At 59.7% G+C, this 23605-nt stretch overlaps 1 protein-coding gene and 1 long non-coding RNA gene across 2 annotated transcripts in view; one reads left to right on the top strand and one right to left on the bottom strand.

Annotated features, from left to right (window-relative positions):
* GAS6 (growth arrest specific 6) overlaps positions 1 to 20396 on the top strand; it is a 33533-nt gene extending 13137 nt beyond the window's left edge. Inside the window, exons 5-15 of the mRNA XM_058741718.1 lie at positions 5563 to 5685; positions 6246 to 6368; positions 9187 to 9309; positions 9840 to 9961; positions 10353 to 10471; positions 10679 to 10868; positions 12556 to 12720; positions 13861 to 14029; positions 16919 to 17091; positions 18670 to 18898; positions 19931 to 20396. Coding sequence (XP_058597701.1) covers positions 5563 to 5685; positions 6246 to 6368; positions 9187 to 9309; positions 9840 to 9961; positions 10353 to 10471; positions 10679 to 10868; positions 12556 to 12720; positions 13861 to 14029; positions 16919 to 17091; positions 18670 to 18898; positions 19931 to 20085 — 1691 coding nt within the window. The 3' untranslated portion in view covers positions 20086 to 20396. The remainder of the gene's footprint in view (positions 1 to 5562; positions 5686 to 6245; positions 6369 to 9186; positions 9310 to 9839; positions 9962 to 10352; positions 10472 to 10678; positions 10869 to 12555; positions 12721 to 13860; positions 14030 to 16918; positions 17092 to 18669; positions 18899 to 19930) is intronic.
* LOC131519056 (uncharacterized) lies at positions 15529 to 16971 on the bottom strand. Its single transcript, XR_009265433.1, has 2 exons — positions 16869 to 16971; positions 15529 to 16738 (listed from the first exon to the last, which is right to left on the bottom strand). It is a non-coding gene; the product is annotated as an uncharacterized LOC131519056 (long non-coding RNA).
* Positions 20397 to 23605: the final 3209 nt, after the last annotated feature.

Here is a 23605-nt window from a genome sequence, read left to right on the forward strand (position 1 = left end):
CTTACCACACGGGCGTGCCGACCTCTCTCTGCCCTGAGTGCAGCTCGACACACACACATGTTCACGGCAACACCGGCTCGGGTAGGTAGCATTAACTGTGAACTGGGGACTTCTAGGCTACCTCCGGTTTTTGACAAGTACAAACAAAATCTCACATGCATCTGACGGTGTCTGCAGGACAGAATCCCAGGGCGGGACCTACAGCACCAAGCCCAGTGTCATTTCTCATTTCGGGCCTGAATTACGCCAGGAGCAAGCGAGCGCGAGCAGGAGGCCCACCCACTTATCTCTGCCAAGCTGGTGCATTTTTTTTTAACTTTTTTGTTTCACCCAGTATAAACGATGAAGGGTGACTCCCAGTCTTTGTGTTTATGTTTTTCTCACCGAGTCAAGCTGAACTTTATGTGTTAGCCGTTTGCACAATTTTCCCTCTGCTTATCATGCATCTTTTGTATTCTTATTAACATCATGTAAGTGATCACTCAGTAACACTGACTTTTCGCTGGCGAGGAGTGCTGTAGCCACCTCAGCTGGGACTGACTCTGGGCCTGGCTCAGGTCTGAGCTCCTCACGGCGAGCTGGCTGGTCGACCCTAAGCCCAGGTGTCTGTGTGTTCACCGCACGTGCTAGGCAGTTGGGCTCTGGGCGCGCAGCCCCTGCACCTGAGGCCAGGCCTGCCACCCCCGGGGAGCCCAGGAGGGGAAGACCCAGAGCTGCTCATGGACTGGCTGGCCTGGCTTGTGGTGCTGCTGCGTCCAGCCACCCACCTGTCCGTGTGCTGGCCAAGGGCCTCACCCCACTCGCCTGGCCTGGGTAACGGGCCCAAGCCCTGGTTCAGAGGAGCAGAAGAAATGATTGATTTAACTCAGGAAGGCGAGGGAAGGGTGGTGAGGCCGTGTGGCCCCTGCTCCCCTCTGACCCCAGGGCAGTGGCACAATAGCAGGTGCAGAGCAGACTGGCCTCTGTCATTTTGGGTACAAGTGCCTGTTAACTCAGGGTGGCCAAAATCCATGCCCATGCATCATGGGCAACCTGGAGCAGGCTCCCTCCCTCAGCCCCCTGGGGTCAGCTCATGACCTCGGCCTCCTAGGGGTCAGACCGTGACCTCAGCCTCCCAGGGGTCAGCCTGTGACCTCAGCCTCCCTGGGGTCAGCTCATGACCTCGGCCTCCTAGGGGTCAGCCCGTGACCTCAGCCTCCCAGGGGTCAGCCTGTGACCTCGGCCTCCCTGGGGTCAACCTGTGACCTCGGCCTCCCTAGGGTCAGCCCATGATCTCAGCCTCCCAGGGGTCAGCTCGTGACCTCGGCCTCCCAGGGGTCAGCCCGTGACCTCGGCCTCCCTGAGGTCAACCTGTGACCTCGGCCTCCCTAGGGTCAGCCCATGATCTCAGCCTCCCAGGGGTCAGCTCGTGACCTCGGCCTCCCAGGGGTCAGCCCGTGACCTCGGCCTCCCTGGGGTCAGCTCTTGACCTCGGCCTCCTGGGAGTCAGCCTGTGACCTCGGCCTCCCGGGGGTCAGCCCATGACCTTGGCCTCTCCAAGGGGCGTGGTCATTGCAGTTTTAGTTTCATGTCATGTTGGCTTTTTGTTTTTAGCAATTTTTTTATTGTTGTTAATTTGCTAAACCAATTTTTTCTTTTAAATTAGGTCTCCAAATTGATGAGATTGCTTTATTTTTTTAATGTTTATTTTTATTTTTGAGAGAGACTGAGCATGAATGGGGGAGGGGCAGAGAGAGAGGGAGACACAGAATCAGAAGCAGGTTCCAGGCTCCGAGCTGTCAGGACAGAGCCTGACACGGGGCTCAAACCCACAAACCGCAAGATCATGACCTGAGCTGAAGTCGGACGCTTAACCCACTGAGCCACTGTACGTCCCCGTAGATGTTTAATTCCTGGGTTTTAGGCCGAGCCCCCTGGCACCCCCATAAGTATTTAATTCCTGGGTTCAGGCTCCCTTTTCTGGAAATCATAAAAAGTTACCTAGTTATCCATGCTTCCTGACACAGCGCGAAGATCATTGTTTCCAGAGAGCTGCACCCTTGTTCCAACAGCATTTATTTAAAGTCATTGAGTCCTGGGCCATGTTGTGCCACGTGAGAGATTTTGTGGCCTTAGAGGGACCGGAATTGTTTGAATAGCAAAGATGTGTTCTGAATGGGCTTGAGGCTCTGGGCTCTGGTGGCGGCTGGGGTGAGGAAGGAAGAGGGGCTTCCTGAGCTGGCACCAGGGTCAGATCTCATGCAGTGGCAGCGCTACGCGCCCCCATGCCCAGTCTCTCTGGACTGTGCGCTATGGTCAAATGTGTCGTCCTCCGTGGGTGCCTGACTGCACACCGTCTGTGCCTCTAAATTTTCCGAAGTCTGGGGCACCCTGCAAATACAGTGCGTCCTTATTGGGGTGTGCGTGAAGACAGCTGGGGACAAGGACCCAAGGCCTGTCACTCGGGAAGGACACACGTCCTGCCCGCACCCCCACCCCCACCCCCTGCGCCCCCGGAGTGGCTCCTGCAGGCCTCTCCACCTACAGCACAGTTTGGGCAACTTTAGGCTGTTTTCATGGTTCCTTCCCGACAGCTGTCTCATTTGGTGGCCGTGAGGCAGCAGAGCTGAGTGCTTGACTGTCCATTATTGTCAGAATCGAAGCAATGTCCCCAAGAGCCCACGTCTCAGTTTGCCCAGGTGCCCATGTCCAGCCCTGCTGCGCTCCGGGCCTGGGGCTTTCTTCCTGCCGATGTCTCCACCTTCCGCCCACCGTGTCCGAAGGGCCCCTTCCCTTTGGCCACAGTGGGCCCTGCACTGAGTGTGTCATCCAGCTTATAACTCATCTTTACCTTCATTCCGAGATGGAGAGAAAGGCCTCCTGTCGAGGGATCACACAGCTGCTCAGAGCAGCAGGGCCGCGTGGGGGCAAGGGGAACCCCTTGTTCTCAAGGCTCCTTCTCGCTGGAGGCCCAGCCACAGGGAAGCGGGTGCCCTGGGTGCCTGCAGAGGCTTATCCTCACCCGTGCTCTCACGTGCACACCCTCGATCCCACAGGAGTTCGCTGGGCCCCTGCCCGGTGTCAAATGCTCAGGACCACCCCTCCCCCTTCCTTGGGTCCTGGGGCCACTGTTGTGGGTGTCCTGTGGGAGCCCTGCTGTGGTGTCCCCTGGAGAAGTCTGTCTCCACCCTGGACTGTTGGGCCCTGAGGCGTTTTTATTCAAGGAGCTTTAGCCATTTCAGGCAGTCCCACGTGTCAAATGCGCACTTCTGAAATAACTGAATCTTGAACCAAATGCGTCAAGTGGAGACACCCTTCTGCCTTTGGGGGCCCCTCTGGGCTTGTGCTGTGAGCAGGCAGGCCAGGCCCTGACACACGGCACACAACCCTCCTGCCCCATCTGCCACCTCTGGGGCTGGTGTTGGGCCTTGCCCTCCCCAGCCCTCCTGCCCCTCCCCACGGGCAGCGTGGGGTCCACAGGGCTGACCTGCCAGCTCCTGGTGGCTGTGGGACACGCCGTTCCCAGGCCCCGTTTCCTCATTCCTGGACCCGATTCTTGCTTGCTTACGGGGAGAAGGCATTTACCTTCCCTGCCAAAAACAACTGTGCAAGTGTCACAAAGCATTTGGGGATGCTGTGTCCAGTCAACACTTGCCAGTGAGTGTGGCAGGGCCACAGGAGGAGCCCAATGCCAGACTCAGACCCCAGTTATTTGCACACAATTATGCGGATTCCCCAAGAAGTGGGGCCCTGGTGACAAGGTCACAGACCTGCATGGGACAAAGGGACGCAGCTTGGCGGAGTCTGGAGTCCTGCCAATGAGGGCTGACGGGAGGCCCAGATGGGCTGGGGGTCACTTGAGCCCCAGGCTGGTGAGGCGGAGAAGGGCTCTACTAGGAATTCATTGCTGGTGACCACAAGCAAGGCCTGGGGCAGAAATGCTGTCCCCAAACCTGGCGTTGGGCTGGAAATGTCAGTCATTTTAGGAAGAGGTGATAAACAGTGGCCTGTGCCCACCTAGTCAGTCTCCTAGCAGGACAGACACCTGAGCTCTCGGCTCTTGTGGGCCCTGTTGGCTCGTGCAGAGAAGAGGCTGGAAAACCCGGGAGTCTGACGAGCCTCTCCACCTGCCCAGCCGCCATGTTGTGTGGGCTACTCTCTCCATAAATAATGAGAAGTGGGGCACCTGGGTGGCTCAGTCGGTTAAATGTCCGACTTCATCTCAGGTCATGATCTCACGGTTTGCAGGTTCAAGCCCGACATCGGGCTCTGTGCTGACAGCTTGGAGCCTGGAGCCTGCTTCGGATTCTGTGTCTCCCTCTCTCTGCCCCTCCCCTGCTCGTGCTGTCTTTCCAACACAAATAAATGTTAAAAATATGTATATACATGTAAATACAAGAGAAGTGATTGACCTGATCAGAGAATTGTGGGGTGCATGGCCCTGGGAAGGGTGACACAGTGACCTGCTCTCCCCTGCGGGCCTGGGGATGGCTGTCAGCTGGCCAGCCTGGAGCCCACAGTCCCCAGGGCCACAGGGAAGCGGTCCAGAGCAGCAAGGTTTTGTCCACACCGCTGAAGGATACCTGCCTGAGGGACAGCAAGTTTGCTGCAGGCACTCGGGGCATCTCCCGCCCCATCTACCAGCCCTGGCCTTGGGTTTGGACCTCAGCCACAGGCCCAGTGCTGTCCCCAGGCTGAAAGGGGCAGGTGTCCATGCTGGAAGAGGGGAGGGGAAAGCTGGCCAAGGTATGTCAAGGAACCAAGGCGAGAGCTGACCCACACAAGGGCTGCGGGGCTGGAAATCTCCTGGGCCTGCTGAGCATGGGCACAGTGAGAGCGGCAGAGGTCAGCCTGGGCCCCAGTGCTGAGATCCCCTGGAGACCCCTGGCCAGCCCCTCCCACACAGCACCTGCACCCAAGCGAGCCAGGCTGCTCGTGGGCGGGCCCTGCAGCTATGGCACCTTGGAGCTGGGCTTCAGCAGACTGTGAGAAGTTGCTCACATGCCAAGTCCTTGGAAGCCACCCCCCGTGACTGTTTCAACTAGCCTGTAAAGCAGGTGGCGATTGCCAGTCTTGGCCGGCAGACTGCCCCCTGAGCAGGGGCCGGCCGGTACCCCTCTCTGGGAGAGCCAAGGCAGCCTGGGCCTGGGCAGTCCCGCATCCGGCCAGGTGGTGTGGGGGTGCTCCTGTGGCCGCCAAGCCCTGTGGGGAGCATGCTGGGGTTTGAGTGGATGGGATGCCTGGCCGGGGACTGTGGAGATGTCGGCCGGGATGGGGGTTCCTCATGTGACCCTTAAGGTCAGCCAGGGGTCTGTGGGCCTGCTCCCTGGGAGGCCAGAGCACAAGGAGCCCAGCCAGGCCCACCCTGTCCTCCTCTGCTGCCCTTGGCCCAGCAGGCAGGTGGACACTCCCTCCAAGCTGACCCAGATCTCCCTGGAACAGACGAGGGCCTGGCCCACCTGCTCCATGACTGTTCTCCTGCCCGGAGCTGGGGTCCATGCCTCTAGTCTGGGCCTGCCTCGGTGGGCCTGCCCCCCGGCCGTTCCCTCCCAGCTGAATGTTTTCTCCTTTTTCTCAACATAGACTTGCCTGACCAGTGCTCCCCAAACCCCTGCAACAAGGAGGGGACCCAAGTCTGCCAAGACCTCATGGGCAACTTCTATTGCCAGTGCAGAGCTGGCTGGGGCGGGCGGCTCTGTGACAGAGGTGAGGCCCCTCCCTGTGCCCCCAGCCCACCCGGGGGATGTGCAGGGCCTGTTCCAGAGGAGGCAGGAGCCCCAGACTGTCGGGGTACCTGGCCCCTCGTGGCCGGCCCACCTCCCTCCAGCTCAGAGGAAGAAGGAGAGGAGGGGCCCCTTGGCCCCTCACATCCCCCAGGAACATGGAGAGGCACTGCTTTCGCCTCCAAGGACAGGGCGCTGTCCAACCTTTGAGAAGCTGGCAGTGGCCTGGCTCAGGCAGGACTGGAAGAAAAGCCACCGTAGGGCTACCCCTGGGGACCCTGGGTGGGGCCTTGTCCAACCTCCCTGTCTGCAGTTTTGGGGGGTCAGCAAAGAAGCCGCAGGAAAAACACCCCAAGACCTGGTGACCTCGGGGGCCCCTTCACTGCTGCTCCAAGCCACCCCGGGGCCCTGCCCTCCTCCAGTGTGCACTCGCGGTAGACAAGCACCGCCCTCGGCACAGCGGGGTCTCCTGTGGGGACAGGCGCGCAGGTGCTTGTGCGTCACCTCTGCATGCTCCCCAGCCTCTATTTGCTCTGTGCCCAGATGTCAACGAGTGCAGCCAGCAGAATGGGGGCTGCAACCAAATATGCCTCAACAAGCCCGGCAGCTTCCACTGCGCCTGCTACAGTGGCTACACGCTCACGGTGGACAGCAGGACCTGCCAAGGTAACGCCCGGGCCGAGCCTCCCCAAGCCCTCCCCGTGCCCTCCCCGTCACTCTGTGCAGCTGTCAAATTGCCAGAGTCGGCAAGATGGCCAGATTGCTGAGGCTGGCGGTCACCTCTTGAGAGGCTGTGGGTCCCTGCAAAGGCGGGAGGAGGGGGAGGGGCCTCCGCAGAGCACATGCCCGGGCATGTCAGCGGCCATGGGAGCTGCCCCAGCATCCGAACCAGGATGAGTCACCGGGCTCTCAGCCACTCCCTCTGACCCAGGGGCGGGCCCCCGTCCACACCCACCTGGCTTGCTTCCCTCTGGCAAAGGCTCAAGCAAAAGGCAACTCTCGTCCCTTCTGTCTCGGGCCCCCTGTGGCCCAGCATCCTGCAAGCTGTGGCCAGCCTACTGCACAACAGGGGCACCCCACTTCACAGGGGCAGCTCTCCGCCCACCCCCACCCCAACCCTCCAACTCAGACCTGCTGACGTCTGTCACTGGCATGTCCCTGGGAATCTGGGACGTTTCTTGAGTGCTGCTGGCTTGCCCCGGAACAAGATGGAGGTACTGAGGGGGAAGCAGCCTCCGGAGCAAGGGCCCTCCGTGGCCTGTGCACCTCTACCTGCTGGGGCCGAGGGGCAGGGTTCTCAGGGCCGCGGGCAGATGGTCTGTTTGGACGCCCCCAGGAAATGTGCCGTGTGCCATGGGGGACATCCTGCATTAGCCTCCTCAGAAGTCCCTGAGTGACCAGAATCTCCCTCCCACCCGCTCACCAAGTCTATGATGTGTGAGGACTCTAGGGGTCCCAGATATTCCCTGCATCCTTGCCTTTCCCCCCAGAACAGCGTGTAGGGCAGTGGGACGGGACTCTGCACCTGCTGGGTCAGCGGGCTGCGAGGTGCTGTCCTCAGCATGACTGAGTAATGATTAGCATGATGGCAGGAGCCCCACCTCTGCTGCCAGGTTTCGGGGTGTGCCTGCCAAGTCTGGTCCTCATGTACCCCCCTTTCTCTTGGCCATCAACTATTTCTTTGGGGACCTTGGGACCCCCAGATGCAGGCAAGGGAGGCTGTGGGGAATGGGGAGTCTTATCACTGTGGAGCCTGGACTTTCCATCTTGTTCTTCTCAGTCAGAACCCGAGATACTGGGAAGGAGGGGGTGGGGTCGCTGCACCCCACTTCAAGGGCCCCCCAGCAGCATAGGGAATGGGGCCCAGGCCTCTCCATCATCTGTCCTTGGCTGCAAGGAGGGGTCCCCAGCCTGCATGGCTGGGAGGTGGGCCGGGGGCCCCCGCAGGGGGAGGGCAATAAGAGCCTGTTTTGGACCCAAGGACCTCTTGGCCGCAGCGCACACAGTATGGTTGGGCCTAGGCTCTCTGCCCCCCCGTGCCAATGCTGCACACTGTTCACCTGCTTTGGCTCCCAGTCACCTTGCTCTGTGACCAACTGCCCGACAGTGGCATCTCCAATGGGCAGAGTGTTGGCAGGATGTGAGGTGTAGGGAGGAGGGGCCCAGAGGCTGGAGCTCAGCTGTCTGGACCCCCAGCCCGGCCCACAGTATTGCCAGAGGCTCTGTGGCTGTGGCCAATGGACACTGTGGGAGAAGAAAGCAAGGTGGCAAGGGCCACGTGGACGCGTGGGGTCCGGAGCTTTGACCACTGTTTCCCATGGGGAGGCTTCCTGGCCTGGGAAGTGATGGTGTGTGGGCACAGGGCCAGGACAGGGGAGCCCTTCCCTGATGCTGCCGCGGGCTCCCGGGCCCTCCCTCCCCAGCCCCTCCGCTGTCACAGGCCCCACAGGGACTCTGCACACCTTGAAGCCCAGGTCATGAGCTTCTGTAGAGCAACAGAGGCTGCAGAGGCTGTGGGGGGTCCCTGTGGTTTCCTTGGTACCATGGTAGGGCCTCATGGGCCATGTTCAGAGAGGCATCCTGTGTGCGGAGCGGCCCGGGGCCCTGCAGCCAAGTGTGAGTGCAGAGCAGGGAGCACAGTGTCCTCCCTGGTGCAGCCGGCACGCCCCACGTGCTAGGGGGAGCCAGGTTCCTAAGGTTCTGGACGTGGGGTTGGCCCTGCCTGGCTCCTGAAATGAAGTCCAGGCTCAGAAGCGTCCACACAGCTGGAAACGGATCGGGTGCAACCTGGCGGTTTCACACGCTCTCGGGGAACGTGTGTGGTTGCTGGCTCGTTCTTGGGGTCGGTGAGCGACGTCTTCCTCATTCTGCACCTGCAAGCCTGCGTTTAGCTGCCCTCGTGAGGAGTCGTGAATGGCGTGGGGCTTGGAGACACACGTGTTGTGTTGCTGTGTGAGGACCCGTGGTGTTTGAAGTAGCAATGACACGAGCCACCTGTTCCTTCTGACTCTGGAGGAAATGGGTTTTTAACTGCAGAAGTTTCGTGCTGGTCGTTTGCTGGAGGGGCAGGATGGACGGAACCTCAGGAAGAGCCTTGATAACTTGTCATTACTGTGGTGTTTGAATTCCGGTGGAGAGACCCAGGGTGTCAGTGGAGGCCGAGTTGGGAGATGCAGGTGGCATCCCGGGGGCATTGGGGGGGAGTTGCTCCAGGGACGCAGGGTACCCTCCGTTCGGAAGGCCCCTGGGGTTTTGCTCCTGTGCTCCAGTGCTCAGAGCCCTGTCCAGTGTCCAGGACACCGATTGGAACTGCCCCCCATGGCCCCAATGCCTGGGCCTGGGGCTGCAGAGTCGGTGGCTGGGCGGAGGGGGCGTGGGCCTAGTCTGCCCCGGGGGCTGCGCCCCCGACACGCGGTGCTCCCACCACAGCACCTCCCCATGGTAGTCAGAAACCCCCCGGTCCAGCATGCTGGTTTTCTTGCAGACGTGGACGAGTGTGCAGACGGCAGGGCCTGCGGGGAGGCGCGCTGCAGCAACCTGCCGGGTTCCTACGCCTGCCTCTGTGATGAGGGCTACGCGTTCAGTCCCCAGGAGAAAGCCTGTCAAGGTACCTCTTCCCAGCCGCCCACCGGCACCAGGCGCACACACACGTGCAGGTGTGCACACACAGCACACCGCACCCACCTGTGAGTACGTGTGCTCGTGTGCACATAAGTGTGCGTGCCGTGTGTGCACACGTGCGCATACAATACACACATGCATTCGTGCTGCCTCTGAGTGCAGCTCGGCACCTTCTCTGACCTGCCCCAGACCATATGCCCTGTGCTGCCATAGCAGATGGGCTTGTGTGTGGCCCTCAGTTCCAGCTACTGTGTCTGGGGACAGCTGGGGACGTGCAGCCGCTCACACCCTTTGTGCCCCGGGGGTGCCTGCCAATGGCAGTGGACCCTTCAGACGAGGACGTGCTTTGTGGCTGACCGGCTGGCTTATTCCAGCGGCTCCTTGGGCCTGCCGGGAAGCACTGTGGGCGCAGCAGGGTGTGGGTGCCTCCTGAGTCACGTGCTGTGGAGCCCGTAGAGAGCACACCGCACGTGTGACCAGACAGGTGAGGCTTGCCCATCTCCCTTGTGGCCACAGATGTGGACGAGTGTGCTGAGGGGCGCTGTGAGCAGGCCTGTGTCAACTCCCCAGGGGGCTACACCTGCCACTGTGACGGGCGTGGGGGCCTCAAGCTGTCCCCGGACATGAACACCTGCGAGGTAGTGTCCTCGGGGCGGCCGCCCCCTTCGGGAAGACCGTTCTCAGGGAGGAGGGCTGGTGACCCAGGGCAGTGGCGATGCGGGATGGGGGGGCGTGTCTGTCCTGTGCGTGACACCCCCAGGGCGGCTCCCTACCCGCGGCCCAGCAGTCAGCCTGCACCCAAAGCAGGCCCTGCCCAGTGTGCGTGCAGCCAGAGCCCCCAGACTGGGGGTGCGCCCACACCCGCTCATCCCACTCCAGCATTTGGGGGGTCCATCTGCCTCCTGCTTATGCATCTGGGTGGCAGAATGGCTGAGGGGGACTCGACCTGCGACCCTGACAGGCCCCGTGTGGCCGGGAGGGGTGAAACCAGGTGGGCCCCACCTGACACTCCTCGCCCCCGTTCCACAGGACATTTTGCCCTGCGTGCCTTTCAATGTGGCCAAAAGCGTGAAGTCCTTGTACCTGGGCCGCATGTTCAGCGGGACCCCCGTGATCAGACTGCGCTTCAAAAGGCTGCAGCCCACCAGGTGGGAGGCAGCTCGCAGCCCCCCGCGGTCTTGTCACATCCACGGCAGCCTGCTGCCAAGTCCAGGCTTTGGGTCAGCATGGACACCCACCACTGCGGGGCCTGCTTCTGGCGCTGGGGAAGGAGTCCCGGGGTGCCTGCCTGCCCGTGTCGGTCTGGGTCCTATGGGGCCTGTGTGTCACCTGATGATTCTCATGCTGGCCCTCAGGCTGCTTGCTGAATTCGACTTCAGGACCTTTGACCCCGAAGGGGTCCTGTTCTTTGCTGGAGGTCATCAAGACAGCGCCTGGATCGTGCTGGGCCTGCGGGCTGGCCGGCTGGAACTGCAGCTCCGCTACGGTGGTGTCGGCCGAGTCACCAGCAGCGGGCCTATCATCAACCATGGCACATGGCAGACGGTGAGCGTGGCCACCCCCGCCCCTGGCCCGGGCGGCGTAGGGACTCCTGGGGAGGGCCTGGGGTTTGCTCGTGCCCCCGGCCCAGCTGGCGTATGGGACTCCTGGGGAACGGCCTGGTCGGCATAGGGACTCCTGGGGAGGGCCTGGGGTTTGCTCGTGCGCTTAGGCACCTGACAGTTGGTGAACACTACACATAGTGGCATGGGCCCCGGCCCCTGGGAAGTTCACACTCGATGGGCCATTCCTCCTGGGACACCTGGCTGTGTCCCCGAGACCATTCTGTCCATCACAGCAGCTCCTGGTGGGGCCAGGGGCTGCCGGTCACCCTGCAGTGCACAGGACACCCCCCCTCAGAAAACTGTCCAGCTCAGGATGTCCGTGGCACTGAAGCTGGGGGTCCAGGGCCGAAATCTAGGCACGGCTCCTGCCCAAGTGTCCGCAGCATCCCAGGACCTGCGCCCTTCCCGCCCAGACCCAGGCGCACTCACATACAGGTGCCTCCCTCTGGAGAGTGCCCTGAGCACCCAGAGCCCCAGAGGCAGGTGTCCCACCACTGCCCTGCCTGCACCCCCTGCACAGCAGCCTGACACACAGGACCTTTCCTGAAGTTTGGAGGGCCCTGGTTGGAAGTGGGCTCTTAGTAAGCACCTGGGAGAGAAGAGCATCCTTTTGCCCTTTAAAAGCTATGTTAAAATAGGACTTTCTGAATAAAAACACTGGGGACATCTGCTAAGGCGTCCACCCTGTTAAGTAAGGCCACCTTCCTTCTTTCCCAAGCTCTCAGCACAAGGGTCTCCGGAGCTGCGGGAGGGGTGCCAACAGCAAAGCCCAGATAAGACCGTGGAGCCAGAGGGATTCGGCCTCCTTCAGGGCCCAGGGAGGCACGTGCTCCAAATGGGCAGCCTGGCCCCTGTGGTCGTGGGGCATGTGGGGTCCAGGGGGGTGGGCGGCACCCAGGTGAGAAAGCTGGGGCACGCAGGGCCTGTGACGGGTGACTGGCACAGTTGCCCCCACCCGGTGCATGAACTGGCCGCTCAGGGCGGGGTCAGCGGGGTCGGCTCATTGGCAGCCCCTGAAGCCGCCCCTCCTGACCTGCTTTTGCCCCTGCAGCCCCCTCATGGACACCGTGTCCTCCTAACCACACTTGACCCAAGTACCGACAAGTTTCCCGTTTTAACCAAAAAGGAAACTGATGGACCTCTGGAGGGTTAGGAGAACACAGAGTGTAGAGAGAGGTTTCTACATTCTCCTGCTTGGAAAGGAGGAAAGATGCAAACTTCTGGAGTCCATGTGAATTCACGCACAGCATCTGGTCCGTGCCAGACACTTAGTTACCTGCTGGGAGTTAGAAACGTGTCCCCTGCCTTTGATGGGGCCCCTGCAGGTGGGAGAAGTGAGGCACCAAAACAGTGATGTCAGGCGGGGTTCCTGCTCCCAGGAAGCAGCTCCCGGCAGGGCTTATAGAGGTGCCAGGATGGGGCAAGGGACGCGGCTCGAGGGGCTTCACTTGGAGGAGGAGGAGCGAAGAGAGAAGCCAGTGCCGGGGGCCTTTTGGGAACTGGAGCCTCACCCCAGCTGGAGGGAGGTTGTGTTGGCACACGGGGACAGGGAGGTGTGCGGGTGAGCCCTAGGGCCGGGGGTCCTGGGTGAAGGTGTACCCGGCCTCTCCGGCCCTGGTTTCCTTCAGATCTCTGTGGAGGAACTGGACCGGAATCTGGTCATCAAGGTGAACAAGGATGCCGTGATGAAGATCGCAGTGGCTGGGGACCTGTTTCAGCTGGACAGAGGACTGTATCATCTGAACCTGACCGTGGGAGGCATTCCCTTCAAGGAGAAGGACCTGGTCCAGCCAGTAAGTACCATCATCAGTCTGGAGTCAGAGCGCAGGACCCATCAGGACAGGCGAGCCCTCGAGCTGCTGTGTTTAGTGCTTCCCAGGCTTAGGCAGTGGCTTCCCAGAAGTCAGCAAGCATGCATGCACCGCCTCTCCCTGTGAGAGTAGCTTTAATTTTCATCTAAAGTGATGATAAAAATGCCTATTTTGCATGAAAAATGAGACACAATGAAATTATTTTTGAGCAAAAAGAACACTCAAGGGGCGCCTTGGGTGCCTCAGTTGGTTAAGCGTCCGACTTCGGCTCAGATTTCACGGTTCGTGGGTTCGAGCCCCGCGTTGGGCTCTGTGCTGACAGCTCAGAGCCTGGAGCCTGCTTCAGATTCTGTGTCTCCCTTTCTCTGCCCCTCCCCTGCTTGTGCGCTGTCTCTCTCTCTCAAAAATGAACATTAAAAAAAAACTTGTCAACTCTTTTGACAATTTCCAAGAACATTTGGGTTGTTAGTCCTGCTGGGACTTCCACAGGGGAGAGGTCACTACTAGTCCACCTCGAAGCTCTGCCCGACCTCACCCTTCCTGCATCACAGCCCACACCCTGGTCGGTAGATATCTCCCCGTCACCCAGTGGGTGGATATCAGTGGCCGGAATCCCGGTAGGGGGTGCCAGTCTCCATTCCAGGGGGTCCCACAGTTGCTTACGCCTCCTCATTTTGCAGATACAGGCAGGGATGACTACCGATTTGCTCCAAAGCATGTAGCACGTGCCTGGTGCACTGGAATTGGCACTCCCAGCCCCTGGACTCAGTTCCATAGGTACCAGGTACCACTGCTCACATCACCTTGTCCCATGTCCTCCCGGGGGTGGCCAGTGCTCTGCTCTGGGAGTGAGTGCGCGACCACAGAAGGCGGGCGTCCGTGCACGACGCATGGCAGGAGGACCCGCCGTGAGTGCTGGGCCTCCTGCAAGGAGTCATCGTGTCCAGTGTGGAGCCCTTTAGGGAAATAAGTCATCTTTACAAGTAGGACTTGTTCATCTTTTGGCAGATTTCCACATGCCTGAGCCCAGAGGGCATCCCACGCTCTGACCACGTGGCCCCTAGTCATGGTATCTGGGATCTCTGTGGTCCCAGGAAGCCACGTGGATTTCTGTCTTCCCAGATAAACCCCCGTCTAGATGGCTGTATGAGGAGCTGGAACTGGCTGAGTGGCGAGGACACCACCATCCAAGAAACGGTGAAAGCAAACTCCAAGATGCAGTGTTTCTCCGTGACGGAGAGAGGGTCCTTCTACCCCGGGACCGGCTTTGCCTTCTACAGCCTCGATTACAGTAAGTGTGGGCTCCCGGGCTGGGGCTGGGCCTCCAGACAACAGGCAGTGAGAAACACATGAGGCAGGAAGCCACCTCGCGGGTGGCTGCTCCCGCTCTGGGTCTCACATCAGCCAGTGAGGAGGACAGGACAGATGGGAGAAGACCGCGGCCGTGCTGGTACCGGGGCAGCTGGGACCGGGCAGGCAGGAGGACATGAAGGATCTGAGAGGATGCCTACAGACGGTTCTTGGACGAGATGAGTGTAGGTGTGTCCACACCGGCTGTGGGGAACATGGCTGACTCTGCAGTCAGAGCGTCCTGAGGAGCGGATGAGGGGCAGCACCCCAGTCACAGGGACCATCCAGGGACCCCGAGGGGCAGCACCCCGAGGTCACAGGGGCCGTCCTGGGGACCCTGAGGGGCAGCACCCTGGAGTCGCAGGGGCCGTCTCAGGGCCCCTGGAGAGCTCTAATGTTAAAGGAGAGAAGAGCGGCACAGCCACCTTGGAGGGCCACAACGCAACAAACAACCCGCTCATGCTGACAGAGGAACAGTCTCAGAAACAGACTTTACCTGGGACTGAAGTTCTTTTTTTTTTTTTTTTAATTTTTTTTTCAACGTTTTTTATTTATTTTTGGGACAGAGAGAGACAGAGCATGAGCGGGGGAGGGTCAGAGAGAGGGAGACACAGAATCAGAAACAGGCTCCGAGCCATCAGCCCAGAACCCGACGCGGGGCTCGAACTCACAGACCGCAAGATCGTGACCTGGCTGAAGTCGGACGCTTAACCGACTGCGCCACCCAGGCGCCCTACCTGGGACTGAAGTTCTAAATCATGTGCGTCCTCGATCGCCAGCTGGTGGAAAAAGAGCTCAGGGCGCCGGCATGAACAGCGCGGGTCAGTGGTGACTGCTGAGTGGTTCTGTTTGACCCTGGGACCAAGGGATTTTCCCTCCTCTCTCTTACTTAGGTTTAAAATTAACCTTGTTTCCTGAGCACATGCGACCTGGAGCCCTAAATTATTGTCACTGTGCCTGGAGAATCAGGAGAGCCAGGTCCCAGGCCCAGGAAAATGCACATGCACACGACTGTGTGGACCCTGTTGGCGGGTTCACGGGCCCAGGTGCCCCCCACCCACCCCACGTCCACAGCCTGTGTGTCTGGTGGCCTCACAGGTGCCTCCCTGCTCCCAGCCGACACTGCAGTCCAGGTGCCCCCCCCCCCCCCAGTGCACCCTGGCTCCTTCCTGGGGTCTGGCTCTGTCCTCCCTGTCTCCACAGGCCACCTGCAGACCCTCTCTCCCCAGATGGCGAGCTGGTTATGTTAGGCTCCCATCTGCCACCCCCACCACAGACCACATGACCCCTCCCACTGGGAGGCCACAGGGGCCCACTCCTCTACCCTCAGTGAGGCAGGCTGTCCTCTCAGGACCTTGGGTCACCCCCCACCTGTATCTTTGCTTTCATTGTCGAAAGTACTAGGTGTTCCTGAGGAAAGAACCAGCCGGTAACAACATACACGTTATTCCTTTGGTCTCATTGTTAAACAGGAAGATGTAGAACATCATTATAATGTTCAGGGTAAAATCTGGTATCACAAAACATTTCATTACTTTTCTTCTGAGTATCACAGACGTTTTCTGCTGTAACACAGACCTGTGCATACCACGGTCTGTGCAGTGTCCACGTGGACTGGTTTGGGGCAGTCAGTTCTATGACAGCAAAGGCCAGATGGCACTTAGAACTCGATGCGTCTCTCATAACCTCGGACAGTCGCATCTTAGAACAGAGAAGCCTCCCTGAGAGTCACAGACTCTGCACCAAGCAGCAGTTCAGGGGGAGACCCTCTTCCCCGAGGCTTCTCAGCACAGCCGTGGCTCCAGTTCCTTGAAAGATTCCGCCCCCACGGTGCGCCGGTCCCGTCTCGGGGAAAACTCAGGGCCAGGAAACACTCCTCTCTTCCATCAAGAATAAAGGTGAAACTTGGCCATGGAGAAGATCACTGGTTTTTGTTTTTGTTTTTTGGCTGCTTTTTCCAGTTCTGCGCCCATTGGATTCAGTGAATGATTATCAGGAACGGACTGTAACGAGCCCCACTTAGGGTCGGGGGATGCACAGATGATTTGCAGTGCTTGTAGTCCAGTGGAAGCAGCCAGGAGCCCAGGTTGTGGTTCACCGTGGTGCCAGCCGGCCTGTGGTCAGGGCGCCCACGCTCCAACGGATATGGCCCCTGCTGCAGCACCAGAGGCCCGAACCGGCTCCTTCGTCAGGACTTGGAAGATCTTCTGAGACAAAGGCGCTTACAACCACGGAGCAAAGGGGCTTCTGGTCGTCAGATGATTCAAGTGTAGGGAGGAAATGTGGCATCATATTTGTCCTCACACAACCACAGTCCAGCCCTTTCTACCAAAATATGTCTTCTGGAACTGTCCATGCAGGACACGTGGGGACATTCGACATGCCTTGCCTCAGGCCCCCGTGCATCGTTTCTGCACCACACACTTAGCACACGTACGACATCACGTAGGCCGTGTATACATAAGGCGCCTAAGTGAGGAGCCGCTCGGCTGAGGTGGTAGAATGGCAACAACACTTCGCCTCACGCGAAACTGTGTGGTCTGTGGGGATGGCGCTCGGTGCAGCGTCTTCCAAGCACCTCCGACCTTGTCAAACTGCCTGAGGGACACAGGCGGGCGCGGTGGGGTTGCGGGCAATGCTCTGGCCCGTCCTGGGGGGGAAAGCAGGCAGGGAGGGGCAGGCGCCGCTCCTCAGGGGCCCAGAGCTCGGGTCAGAAGCCCCCCACGGGGACGGCCCTCTCGCGGTCACCCCGCCTACCCTCCGCGGCCACCCCCACTCACCGCGTCCTGCCCCACCCGGATCGCCTTCTGATGTGCCGCCCTCACCGCAGCTCGGACGTCCGCGGCCGTCGGCACCGAGGCAGGCTGGGAAATAGAGGTCGTGGCTTGGATCCGCCCCGCCACTGACACAGGGGTGCTGCTCGCGCTGGTGGGCGGCGACCGCGTGGTCGCCCTCTCCGTGGCCCTGGTCGACTACCACTCCACCAAGAAGCTCAAGAAGCAGGTACCACTCGCTGCTGCCCAGGCCTCCCCTCCTGGGCAGGTCCCCCGCTCCTGCCTCGGGAAGCCCTGCCCTGGCGTCACGCGGCCCTCGCGAGTCCAACAGCCACACAGCCGGGGACGCTGTTGACCCGAGGTCACCTGACACAACCTGTGGTCAGAGCCGTGTGGGCCGCGGCCCGGGAGCACTTGTGTGGCGGGGCCACTTCCCACCAGACACTCGGCTGACTTGGCCGTTTAGGACGATGTACATCAGTCACTCACACTTGTGACCACTTCACTAACAAACTCAGGCTTCCAATTTCCCTTGCCAGCTCAGATGTGCAGGCCCAGCCCAGAACTCTGGGGGATGCAGGCCAAGCCCCGGGTTCAGCCAACCCTTCACACCCAGCCACGCTGACTCTTGCCATGTGGGACCCACTGTTTCCCCAGGGAACAGCGAAGAGGCTGTGGAAGGAGCTTTTATGCTCTTGCCTCTATCCAAAGCATGAGGACCCGGCTGACCAGGAGGGTGCGTGCACACCGAGGCAGCCTGCCCCCCCAGGTGGTCCAGCCCTAGGCTCCCAGGACCAGGCAGTAGCAGGACCACATCCAGACCCACCACCACTGAACACCAGTCCACACACCAGACCTCCTTCCCCAGCCTGCCTGCAAACAGCTTGGCGCTCCCACACAATAGTGCTCACTGTCCGGGGTGCAGAATGAGAGACACCAGGCCAAACTGTGCTGTCACAGCATGTTTCTGTTCCCTGCTTTCGGACCATGTCTGTTCCAAGTATGTTTCTGTTCCCTGTTGCCAGAGCGTGTTACTGTTCCCCGCTTTCGGAGTGTGTCTGTTCCAAATGTGTTTCTGTTCCCTGCTGTCAGAGCGTGTTTCTGTTCCCTGATTACAGAGCGTGTTTCTGTTCCCTGCTTTCAGAGCATGTTTCTGTTCCCTGATTTTGGAACGTGGCTGTTCCAAGTGTGTTTCTGTTCCTTGCTGTCAGAGTGTGTTTCTGTTCCATGTTACTAGAGTGTGTGTTTCTGTTCCCTGCTTTCAGAGCCTGTCTGTTCCGGGTGTGTTTCTGTTCCCTGCTTTCAGAGCGTGTTTCTGTTCCCTGCTTTTGGAGCATGTCCGTTCCAAGTGTGTTTCTGTTCCCCGTTACTGGAGTGTGTGTTTCTGTTCCCTGCTGTGGGAGCATGTTTCTGTTCCCAGCTGTTGGAGGCTGTTCTGTCTGGTGAGAGCATCCCCATATGCATAGGGCCAGCTGCCTTCTGGGATGCTTGCACTTACTGCCCCGCATCTCCCACCACTGCGTTGTGGCCTATGTGGCAGTTTCACGTCGAGGAAGTGGCCACGTCCCACTTCCGGATCATGGCCGCACTGGCGGCACCCCCACTTGGATGACTGGAGGGTGTGGCGCCCCCCCCCCCGCCCCCATCTTACACACATGGAAACTGACTCCCGCACCAGTGGGCCACAGAGTGCGGGCTGCAGGAACACTGCCTCCCCCCCCCCCCCCCGCCACCCGCCCGCCCCAGGGCTCGAGTGATGGGAGACGGGGCAGGAGGCCGGCCTGCTCAGGTGCATGTCTCCCCACAGCTGGTCGTCCTGGCTGTGGAGGGAGTCACCCTGGCCCTGATGGAGATCAAGGTCTGTGACGGCCAGGAGCACCGAGTGGCCGTCTCTGTGCAGAAGGGTGAGGCCACCCTGGAGGTGGACGGCACCAGGGGCCAGAGCGAAGTGAGCGCCGCGGGGCTGCAGGAGAGCCTGGCTGTGCTCGAGAGGCACCTGCAGGGCTCTGTGCTCACCTTTGTTGGCGGACTTCCAGGTAGGGCTCCTGGGGCTGCACACCTGGGAAGGGGCACTGGGGGGGCGGGGGGAAGGGGTGCTCTGGGAGGGAGGGGTGCTGGGGGGAGGGGCACTTGGGGAAGGAGGGGCGCTCGGTGAGGGGGGGGGAACACCAGCTGTCTCACCGTCCTCAATGTGCTGGCTCTAGACTGGGCCAGGGCATTTCTGTCCAGAAAGAACTTTTGTTTTAGAGGAAGAGAAAAATGCAGGTGCACCTCTTGACGGGCATTGTGATGGCTCTGTGTTTATCAGCACCAGCTGGGCAGTTCAGGGGTTGAGTCCGAGACCATGCTTGGTGGGGACGGGTGTCAGCCTGAACATGATGCACCTGTGTCCTCCAAGAGCGCCCACCTGAGCATGCATCAGACAGAGGCTCTGGCCAAGGCCCCCACCAACCCGCCTCCTTGTCCTAACATGCAGCTTCTGGGGACAGAGTCCTCCGTGCCCCAGGAAGTGCTAGCATACGGCCACCTCCTGCAGACTGGGAACCCGTTCCTGACCAGGCAGAACATGACTGCCCGTGGCCGTGAGCCAAGTGATCGGGGCAAAGTGGTAGAAAGGTGGTTGAAAGGCTGACGTGCGCCCCCGCACAGCCCAGTGCAGGTTCTCCTTTGTGCAGAACGCACGATTCCTGCCTTGGCTGCCAAACACACACTCCATTTAGTTTTAACAAACAAGCTCTTGAAGATGATGGACTGGGAACCCCGCAGCCTGAGTGACTCATTTGGGCCAAGAAGGAGATAACACTGATTTACTGATGTGACTGTTCATGTGCACTTCCTGGGGACCTGGCCGGGTGTTCAGTGGTGCCTGTGGACATTGGCCGAGCTGGTGCTGTTTTGGACAGAAAGGAATCTGTGCCCTTGAGGACAAAAGGCCAGGATGGAGAGGGGCCCAGGGGTGCCTGGGAGCAGCAACGAGGTGGGGGATGTGGTGGATGGGCCACCCAGGCTCCAGATGGACGGGTGGCTCGCCTGCTAAGATGCTGTTTGTTCTTTCCCCACTGGCCCAGACGTGCCTGTGACCTCAGCGCCAGTCACGGCCTTCTACCGCGGCTGCATGACCCTGGAGGTCAACCAGCAGACGCTGGACCTGGACGAGGCCGCCTACAAGCACAGTGACATCACATCACACTCCTGCCCCCCCGTCGAGCAGGCCAGCCCCTAGAGCAGCAGGAAGAGAAGGCCGCGGTGACCCCACCCACCTGCCCACGTCAGCCTCTCCGGACCCCACACCCCTGCAGGCCGCTTTCTCCGAGACTGTTCTTTGCCTTGTAACATATGTGTAAATAGTTGAGGGGACTAGTATTAGTGACCCGAAGCCACAGCCCCAACCCCCAAAGCCTCCTAGAGGGAGGCCAGAGGCAGGAGGCTGGTGCTCACTGGAGCAGACCCAGGAAAATAATTCTGTTATTTTTATTACCAAATGCTTCTTTCTGGCCTGAAAACATGGAAAAATAAAACATCTACAGAACCATTTCTAACTGTGCTGCCATCTCCAGTCTTTGCCCATTAGTGCCTGGCAGCCGGCATCAGCGGCACAGGGTCCCGAGTGCCAGCCTCTGCCCCAGGTGCCCTCTCCGCCACCCCTCAACCGCCCCTGGCTCTGGGAGCTGCCACCTTGTTCTCTGTGCCGTGGATGCAACCCAGGCAGAGGCAGGGGGCCCTGGCCACTCCTCCAGCATCAAGGCTGGCCAGCACCTGCTGCTTTTCCCCCAGACAAACCCATTCACCTCTGAGCCTCCTTCTTTCTCTGTATGTAAAGGGAATCCCTGTTATCTCTATTCCGGGAGGTCCCTGCTCTGCGGTGGGGCTGCTGGAATCGGCACCAGGAGATGGAGTGGAGGCAATGACCCGTAGCCCACTGAGCCCAGGAAGACCCCCCCCTGGAAAACACACTTGGGGCCCCAGAGCTGCCAGCACGCACCAAGGTCACCAAGGCCTGGCAGGGGGTGGGGGTGCGGAGAGCAACGCCAAGGTTAGGGCTACAGCTTGTCTGCCCAACGCCATGGTCACCGGAGGGCGCCCGCCCCGTGGCCGGTGGCCATGTGGTGTTCATGCAGAATGTGCCAGGGACGTTTTCAGTGTCCGCTGGGCGTCGTGCTCAGTGACAGTCTCCTCAAGACTGAGATTTTTTTCTTCGAACACCAAACACCAGAGAATGTTCTGGGCTGCGGGGCAGGTTCTGGGTTTCCTTTTACATGTTGCCCTGCAGATGGCGGCCGAGGGTCCCCCAGCCTGTCATTCCCCAGGACAGAGTGATCCCTGAAAGCTCTATCAGCCAAGCACCGAACGGTCTCTTGTGCCGAATGAGTCTAAGTCACCACCTGACCCAGAGAGAAGCAAGAGAAGTCGGAGGAAGCAGGGCTCAGTGATCCTCACACGAGAGGCAAAGTGAGCCGTGCACCACTGGAAGCAGAGAGGCCTCTTTCCAGATTTCTAGAAAACATTATGGCCTTGAGCACTGTGCCAGAAGCCCCTGCTGGATCGGCAAGCCGGGTGACCCCCCACTGTACCCTGGTGAGGGCGGGGGGAGTATCCCTGTGCACCCACAGCTGGCCTGCCCTTGGAGAGCTCTCCAGGACTCAGTGAGGGAGCTGATGGCCATCACAGACACCTGCCCACAGGGACCCCTCCCCGGACCAAGCTCACCGAGGTAACTGCAGAAGGCTGTAGGTCCAGGGCAAGGACGCGGCAAGGCCCACAGGCTCTGGCAGGCAGGCAGGCCTGGCCACGTAGGGTGGCCACTAGTCCCAGCACATTCACTGTGTCCCTGGGACCCCCTGGCCCAACCACCACTGCCCTCCCGGCTGTGTCCTTTCTGTTGTTTTCCTGAGTGGCAGCATCGGGGCACAAGTTCTGTTGACTCAGGACTTGAAAAAACTAGTCTGAGACTCTTCAGTTAGGTTTCCACACGGGAAACAAGGGATGTGGGGGAACCGTGACCTTGAAGGCCACGTGTCCACGGGCTGCTCTGTGGTCTGTGACCAGGGTGGACAGGCGTGCCAGCTTGCACCATATGGGGACCCCAAGTCCATCCGCGGGCTCTGGAATGGGCAGGTGGTCGGGTGGGGCTGAGCTGGTCAGGCCAGGACTTGGAGACACCGTCCATCTGGGGGGTGAGAGTTCAGTTCCTGGGGGTTTGGCATTGACCAGGACAACCAAGGCTTGGACGCTGCCTGCTCAACAGGCAGGAAGGCCCCCTCACCACCACCTCTGCAAGCCAGACGACCCCAGCACCAGAAACTCTCAGTGTGGAAAACAAGTTCTGCCTGTCGCCCCCAGGAGAGCCCTGTACTGCCCACCAGCTGGTCTCATGAGGCCCCGGGAGCCCAAAGCAGCTTTGGGGCTGGATTGGCTTGTTGCTGCACCGTTCCCCTGGTGCTGTCTGGCTTCCCTCACCGTGGAGGCAGCTCTGGAATGTTCCTATGGAATGCTTCCCGAGCCAGCCCCAATCTCTTGAGAAGACCAGGGCAGCCAGAGCTGAGAGCACACACACAACCGAGGCCATGGCTCAGGGGGATTCTGACCACCACGGAGTCCTCTTCTGTCCAGGGAGACATGGGCACAAACGTGTTTCCTGAGACTACACCAGCAGGACCCCTGCTAACAAGAACAAGCCCATAGGTAGCAGCACGGAGCTGAGGGCAGGGTGCATTCCCCAGCTGTGCCGGCAGACTAGTGTCCTCACCTCTGCCCAGTCCAGGCGGGCCAGCTGCTGAGGGGTCTGCAGCATACGGAGCTCCATCCTTCTGACTGTGCGCCACGGACACGGGGCTGGGGGGACCCCGACTGTGGGCCGCGGACGCAGGGCTGTGGGGACCCCGACAGTGGGCCGCGGACGCGGGGCTGGGGGGATCCCGACTGTGGGCCGTGGACGTGGGGCTGGGGGGACCCTGACTGTGGTCCGTGGACGCGGGGCTGGAGGACCCTGACTGTGGGCCGTGGACGTGGGGCTGGATGAGCCTGAATCTGCCTCATGGAGGAGGGTAGGACACACTTGATTTTGCACCATGGAGATAGAGTGAGGAATGGATTATGCTGTCTACACATTTATGGTCTAAGGTGCTTTTTTGCTTTTAATGAGAAGAGCCACAATAATTTTGTTTTTTGTTCTGTGTGTTTAGGATACTATTGATTGGGAGTCTTATTTACGAGCAGGGCTATTCTGGGTCATTTAGTGGCATCCCTGCCATCTGGGAGCTGGCTGCACCCCCTGGCCTGGCCACAGCACTCATGACCATCAAAACCCTCCCAGACACTGCCACATGTCCCCCAGGTGCAAAATCATCCCTGTTGAAACCACTGCATTAAAGATAAAGGAAATTTTTACCTCCATCTCACATAACACAAGGTAGAGAATATATTTAAATCTAAAAGTAATTTATAAAGCACTTAGAAATGTGAAACTACAGCCTGTGGGCCCAGTGTGGTCCATCCCTCTCTCTGTGTTAATAAAGCTCACTGGAACACAGCCACATGTCTACACCTGCTTTTGCTCCCCAATGGCACTTCCAAGTGGTTGCCACACACTTCCTGGCCCCCTAAACCAGCAATGTTTACTCTGTGGCCATTTACACAGACTGGTCTGAGCCTTGTGACAGAAGAGAATTACCATGACCTGAAGTAGAGAACTATTTCTTAAATAAAACACAAAATGCTCCAATAACAGGAAAAGATGTAAAACT

This window comes from Neofelis nebulosa, chromosome 1, assembly GCF_028018385.1.
Source record: "Neofelis nebulosa isolate mNeoNeb1 chromosome 1, mNeoNeb1.pri, whole genome shotgun sequence".
NCBI classification, from domain to species: domain Eukaryota; kingdom Metazoa; phylum Chordata; class Mammalia; order Carnivora; family Felidae; genus Neofelis; species Neofelis nebulosa.